At 51.1% G+C, this 6,866-nt stretch overlaps 1 protein-coding gene and 1 long non-coding RNA gene across 5 annotated transcripts; one reads left to right on the plus strand and one right to left on the minus strand.

The window, feature by feature from the left end:
- Window positions 1-318: 318 nt before the first annotated feature.
- On the minus strand, window positions 319-1,095 carry LOC112896318. Its single transcript, XR_003229421.1, has 2 exons — window positions 851-1,095; window positions 319-760 (listed from the first exon to the last, which is right to left on the minus strand). It is a non-coding gene; the product is annotated as an uncharacterized LOC112896318 (long non-coding RNA).
- Window positions 1,096-1,127: 32 nt separating this feature from the next.
- Window positions 1,128-5,046, plus strand: LOC112896317. Of its 4 annotated transcripts, XR_003229420.1 has the most exons (3): window positions 1,128-2,317; window positions 2,564-2,638; window positions 4,234-5,046. XR_003229420.1 is itself a non-coding variant. In XM_025964251.1 (2 exons), exons 1-2 carry the CDS (start codon window positions 2,250-2,252, stop codon window positions 4,631-4,633), a joined length of 468 nt encoding a protein of 155 aa, XP_025820036.1. In that variant the 5' UTR covers window positions 1,128-2,249; the 3' UTR covers window positions 4,634-5,046. The 4 variants fall into 4 exon arrangements, 1 of the variants encoding a protein (XP_025820036.1); XR_003229418.1 differs by having other exon boundaries at window positions 1,128-2,638; XR_003229419.1 differs by lacking the exon at window positions 4,234-5,046 and having other exon boundaries at window positions 2,564-4,137.
- Window positions 5,047-6,866: the final 1,820 nt, after the last annotated feature.

Below are 6,866 nucleotides of genomic sequence, written 5' to 3' on the forward strand. Positions count from 1 at the left end.
AAAAAATAATATTATTTTAATAAAAAGTTGCAGAAATAAATGCCGAAAACTAACGATAGGGATCTATCAGCTACCCGAGAGCCGATAGGCTCGGACCTCCAAAAGCCGATAAGATCCTCCACGCTGGCTCCAGGTGTCGGTGCGGATTGGGGCCCTGTTGCCATGATAGGTTGGTTACTTGGTTTGTCGGCCATTGGATTTTCTTTTCATGCATGACATTTCCTGAACTTTTGAAAAATTGATAGAATTGACTTTTCTGCAGCTACTATTTGAACTTCTCCTTCTAAGCTAAACAATTATGAACGGAACGGGTAAAAGTGGTCTTCAAAAGCTTAGGTCGGCTTTCCCACTTCCAAATCCGTAATAGTAAAGTAAAAGTAAAGTGCGGATAGCGGACAATTACCATAATAGATAGCTAAAGTGCTTAATCATGAGCCTACGGTCCCTTGAAGTAGACGAGTCCGGCGTTGGCGACGCTGGTGCCGGGCGAGGGGTCGATGAGGCCGCAGAGACCGCGCGCGTAGAACAGGAGCAGGAGGTGTGCAGCTCGAGAGGCCGCTGGCGCTCGACCTGCTCGAGAGGCCGCGGGCGGCGGACCCCGCCGTGCAGATCGCGGGCAACTTCGCGCCGATGGGCGAGCAGCCGCCCGTGCTTCGAGCCCACCGCCGGGCACCACCTCTTCAACGGCGACGGCATGGTGCAAGGCCGCGCCGGAGTTGGTGCTCCAGTGCGGGCCGTTGTGGGCGCTCGATGGCGGGTACTGCACCAACAAGACACCCACCGATCAACCGCTTGAGGCAGCAAGCAAGCGTAGCAGCTAGCTCCTAGAGACTCAGCAGGCGTACTCTACCTTGTAGGGGTCCATGGATGACGTACGCGGAGACGGCGCGGCTCCGGCAGGAGCGCTCGCTGGGAGGGCGGTGTTCCCAAGGCCATCGGCGATCTCGGCGCCAGGCCCGCCGCTCGCGCTCTGGTGGGCGCCAGTCGGCCATTGGGTAGCCGATCGGGCTGTCGGCCCGTCGGTGACTGACACATGGACTGTCGGCACTGCAATAGTCGATTACTCTCCTATCCTATCGGCTACTCAAGGGCCCACAGGCTACTAAATCTGCAATTTTTATTTTTTGGGATTTATTTCTGCAATTTTTCACTAAAATATTTTTAAAAAATTCGAATTCTGAAGGATTTGGAACCGAAGAAAAATGATTGAAGGAAACAACCTGTACGGCTGGTCGGCTGTACGTACGCCAGCACCTTGCATTGGCAACATGGGATTGAGCAGTTTACTGTTGCATTGCTGGTGGATTTGGTGCCTGCCGTGATCCCGTTTCCGTCTCGGTGGACTTCTTGTCTCCGTCAAGACTCAAGACTCAGGTCTCAGGTCCAGGCGTGCCGCGCGCGGCGTGCGGGCGCCCGGGTGGCCAGCGGCCACGAGCCAGAGGCACCTGCGTGAAGGACTGAAGGCAGCCTCGCCGAGATGCCGATCGGGAGACGAATCAAAACCGCCTCGCCTTCGTTTCTCGCTGCTGCTTGTTGCGCCGGGAAACTTGGGTCATCGAATGAATGGGCTCAAGTGCTGAAGTTGGAGGCCCTGTGCCGTCGTACCGGCCGCACGCCGGGCCAGCCGGCCGGCAGGATCCTGAGCCCACCTGTCAGCGGACCAAATTCGTAGGCTGCTTCTTTCCCTGCATACGACAGGGGCTGCTAACTGCTTGCTGTGAAAAGCTCATCTCCGTTGCGTCCCGCTGTCAACGAACCGGGCCGGTGATTCCGTGTTGTTGTCTCAGCCCTCTTGAAGGATGGAAGAACGGAGAAAAGTTGAAACACGGAAGCAAAGCCTGGCCCTAGACGCGCACGGCCGACGGCCGGCGATGAAATTAAAAGCCGGCCGGCCAGCCCTCTCCGCCCTCCCAGCCAGTAGTACTAGGTAGCCGCTCCCCAACGCCGACTGCCGCCTCTCCCGGTCTCTGCCGCCCCGCTCGCCGCGCGCGCCGCGCTCTCCCGCCGTGTCTTCCGAGCGAGCGCAAGAAGACACACCGAATTGCATACCGCGCGTGGCACGTGTGCCGCTAGGTGGCCGGGGCGACATCGATTACTTGTCGTGTGGGGCGTGCAGTGAGATCCTCGCCGCTTTCCCCACACCCTCTTCTTCTTTCCCCACGCGGCCACACCCCTCTTCATCTTCCTCGCTCCAAAAGGCAGCGTGCAGGCAATTCTACTGCTAAACCAGGGGTGCTTAGGCAGACGGGATGGGTTACACGGACGGCCTGAAGCGCGCGCGGGTGGAGGCGCCCATGGTGTCCCGAGTCCGTGATCCGTGAGTAGCTCCTTTGATTATTTCACCTATCCATCTTCCTCTCTGTCTCCTGCTTTCTAGCTCCCTCCCCTCTCCCATGGCTTCCTTGCCGGCCGTCTTGCGCGATCCATAATCCGGCCTCCTCCTGACCTGTTTTTATTTCTTCGTGTATTTCTTCACTTGGTTTGTATTGATCTGACGATGATTTTTCAATTCCGATGGAATGTTGTTTCGCCACCACACGCCACGTACCTTATCTGATAATAGGAGGCCGGAGGTGTGACACGCGAGGACGCGACCCGGTTGTGCCCTGAAGGGCGAGTTCACCGTCGAGCTGGAGAGGTACCAGCACCAGTACACAAAAGGTCTTCCGTTTTTTATATTTATCCTGGCCTAGGTTGGTCCGGAACTAATAATAAAAGCATTAGCCTCGAATTCAACGGTCGGGAGCCTATCGAGGGTGGAGGGATATTTAGTTCTAGTTGGAGCCACCAACCGGGACTAAAAGTGTCTCATTAGTCCTGATTGATGGCTTCAACCGGGATCTAATGAGGCACTTTTAATCCGGTTTCGTGGCTCCAACCGGAACTAAATCCTCTATCCTCTTTTATCCCCTTCTTACTCCCCATGCCCGAGCCATTCCTCCATTGTTCTTCATGTTCTATAGGTGAGGGGAGATCATGCCCATTTTCTCTATGATTTGTGAAGATTTTTGATTCCCCCGTCCATCCAACTGTTCTATAGGTTACAAACTTTATCCTCTCATCTTCTATTGCTAGTATAGCTTATTTTATGGTTTAAAAATAGAGAAATTTGAGGTTTTTTAGATTGGAAAAATTATTGGAGTTTTTCGATTTATACACCATTTGAGCTCAAATTTATTTAAGATTTGCATGTGTAGATGTGATTTTCTTGTATTATTTAATCAAAATGAGTATATAGAGTAGAATGTATTTTTTGAATTGGAGTATATATATATAGAGAGAGAGGAACACTGTTTAGAAAAAAATATAGATATATTAAAATTAGTATATACAATGGAAGTATGAAAAATATAGATATGAAAACGAGTATATAGAAAAATAGATATTAGTTGAGTATAGTAGAAATTTTTTATTTTTAGAAATGGAAGTATATATATACACACACATGTATGGAGGGATTATTAACGGTCAATGACTAATTAATGATTATTATTGTTAATATTAGTTGACGTAGTTAGCTATTAATATAGTTTATTATTATTTTATACATGTGACAATTTTTCTAGGTGCAGTTAGCTATTGATTTAGTTTATAATTGTTATAGTGTATTGAAGTTTAGATTGTAATTACGTATTCCAAAATAAATTATTTTAGCACTCTAGTGAGTAATTAATGTTTAATATGTAGAAATGGCTTTGCAACATGATGCATTAGAGCGTTGTACGTCCCATTGGGCATCGGTACACAATCATTTCAAACGCACCGGTCATTCCTTTTAAGTTTGACAGGGAAGAGCATCTTGGACTTGTTCGGGATCGTATTCGTCGTTGGACTACGTAATGCAAGATGCAAATTTGAGCGTGAATTTGATGTCGAGTTGCATGGTATGGATGATGATCGCGAGTTGATAGCTTGATGCAATGCGAGGCGCGAAGCGTCGGGGGTGGTAGAAATTGTTTGTTCGGTGTCCAGAGTTTGCGAGGCGGTTCACGAGGCATCTATCAATAGGTCTCATGAGTAGTTGTACTAGCATGTAGCTTATTCGGTATTTTAGAAGTTTTAATCAATCATATTATGTAATGGATAATTTAGACCTTTTAATTAATCATGATATGTGATGGATATTTGGATCTTTAATTCTGGAGATTGTTGAATAATGTTGTATTTTGGTCCTCTTAAATTATTATTCATGTTGTGTGATGGATTTTTTAAATATCATATCGTGCAATGCAGATGGACCGGCAATGGATGTACAATGCTGATCGACGTTCTAAGGAGTTTATTGAGGGCTGCATTGTTTTTTGATGTGGCCGAGACAAACAAGCGGAATGATTTCATATGCTGCCTGTGCCGAGATTGCCAGAACAAGAAGTATTACTCCGCTTCAAGGACCCTTCACAACCATATTTTTACTAATACGGTTTCATATCCAATTACATTTGTTGGACCAGCCACGGAGAAGAGAAAAAGGATAATGGAGGATAATGAAGAAGAAGATTGTGATGACAACTTTCCTGGTCACGTTGGATTCGATGCCTTTGATGATGATACTGCAATGGAAGAGCCTGAAGGAGAGATGACAGATGATGATCCCACAGACGATCTTGGGCAGGCGTTGTGCGATGCGCCCTGAAGATCGTGAAAGTGAGAAGGAGTGGATGAAGTTTCAACGGATGTTAGAGGACCATCGCAAGTTGTTGTACCCACACTACACCAAAACAGGTCAATTTCGTCGGCCAGATTTATTTTCGTCGGCCTGAGCTAAGCTGACAAAAATACGTAAATTATTTCGTAGGTTTGTGAAAGCCGACGAAATTGCCTTATTTTCGTCGGCCTGAAAAGGGCCGACGAAACAAACCTAGGCCGACGAAAATAAGGTCATATTTTCGTCGGCCGACTCAAGCCCACGAAATTAACCTTTTTATTTTCGTCGGCCCTCTGAGGCCCACGAAATTAACCTCTTTATTTTTGTCGGCCCATTAAGCCGACGAAAATATGTGTACCCTAAATCGCCACGTGTAACACCCTAATGTAAATTTCCTAATTTTTAATGAATTTATTTTGGCTTAAATAAAGTTTCTAAGGTTTTTCTTGATTTATCTTGCATTTAAATTAATTTTATACCACAAGTAATTAAAATTTATTTTAGGGTCAACATGTTTGTGCATTCATGCTGGTGCATCTCTTTTGTTTGTTTGAATGGTTAAGTTTTGTCGGTACATACGGATAGGGGTACCTCCTGCTAGGGTGTCCAGGCCATTGGCTTCTCATAATCCATGCTCCCCCTTGGCTCTGGGCCTTGTGGCATACGGTCTCCGGGCCTGACAGCTGGGACCACGGTCTCCGGACCCTCCCCGAGCTCCATGAGGTCCGATGCCTCTGCACACCCAGGTGGGCGGGAGAGCTCTCGAGTGGCCCCGCGGACCCGGTCTCCCCTGGGAGGTCCGGGGCCGCCACGTGTGATGGCCGGACCATCACAGGCCAGCCCGCTCCGACCGGTCTCGGGGGCCCGGAGCCCCCTTCCCCCGGGAAGGGGTTCGGTCCCGCCATGTGCAGCCCGGCGGGAGGGGCGAGGCTGGCCCCGCCGCGTGCCTGCGGCCGAAGGCCCCTTGCGGGTTGCCTCTCCACCTACCAGCATTTAATGCGGTAGCTGGGTCGGGCGCGCCAGAGTCAAAAGGTGTGGCCTGCCACTGACACGCGGGGCAGCTAAGCTGACACCACGGTAAGCCTGCCTGACCTGAAGGCGGCGCGTCGCATCACCGCGCACAGTGAGCGGACTGTGTGCAGTCCCGTCACGGCGCTGCGCGGGTGATGATGGCCTGTAATAGGTGAGCCAAGGCGTGCGCTGTAACAGTGCGCGCGCCACAGGACAGCCTCGTCTCGCCCTCTGACCGAAGGTCCCATCCCAACAGTGACAGCATGGCTTCGCTGTTGGGTAACGCTGACGCCGGACACTGTACAAGACAAGGCTGTACACGGCCATATCCTGGCTGTAGATACGCACATCAACTTCTCGATAGAGAAGACTACGGAGAGGAGCTGGAGTTGAAGATCTCTATGTCTCTCGTAGAACAGGCTCCTGTAGGCCGGACCCACATGTCGGGGTCCCGCTCAGTGTAAGCACTCCCCTTGGACTATAAAAGGGGGAGTGCACTCGTTAGATAAGTTCCAGACACACACAAGCTTTGGCTGCTTTCCATACAGGCTCACGCAGCCAATACAACACCAAAGTGGACGTAGGGTATTACGCTCCGGTGGCCCGAACCACTCTAAATCTTCGTGTCCTTCCTGCGTTCATCTGTCCACCGATCGACCGCTCCTAAGTCTTCTCCAAACCCATCCTTAATTAGGATTAGGCGGGTGCTTTCCGCCACCCGGCTGGAGAATTCCTCCGACATTTGGCGCGCCAGATAGGGGGGGAGTTTGGTTTAGTTTGCGCTCGGTCGACCTTCGCGACCTCAATGGCGCAGGAAAATGGTCACCATGACCTCCTGATCGGTGAAGAAGTGGCGTCAACGGCGCCACACGCCTTGCGCCATCCTGCCTCCAGAATGGCCCCGCGTGCTGCTCCACCGTGTGCAGTGGAGCGGGCCTCTGTGGCCCAATCGATGCTCCCACCGAGCGGGCCCCTCATGGCAGCCAGAGAGTTGCTCCGCAACCCCCCGGGCGAGGCAGCGTCGCCAGACGCGCACAGACAATGGCGTGACGACGTCGACCGTCTCCTCAACCTGGCACAGGCTTCCCCAGGCTCTGCGGGGGGGGGGGGGGGGGGGTCTGTTTCCAGGCAGCGCCGTCGCCAGGGCGGTGCATCCGGTTCTGTGCACTCACCATCCGTGAGGAGTGCACGGACCGAAGACCTCCGGGCG

Source organism: Panicum hallii, chromosome 6, assembly GCF_002211085.1.
Source record: "Panicum hallii strain FIL2 chromosome 6, PHallii_v3.1, whole genome shotgun sequence".
NCBI lineage: Eukaryota > Viridiplantae > Streptophyta > Magnoliopsida > Poales > Poaceae > Panicum > Panicum hallii.

What these genes read in the sequence shown, in the direction of transcription:
- LOC112896317 (XM_025964251.1), top strand. Translation starts at nt 2,250, where the DNA reads ATGGGTTACACGGACGGCCTGAAGCGCGCGCGGGTGGAGGCGCCCATG. An exon ending in GTGTCCCGAGTCCGTGATCC is followed by an intron (nt 2,318 to 4,233) that starts GTGAGTAGCTCC and finishes CGTGCAATGCAG; the next exon opens with ATGGACCGGCAATGGATGTA.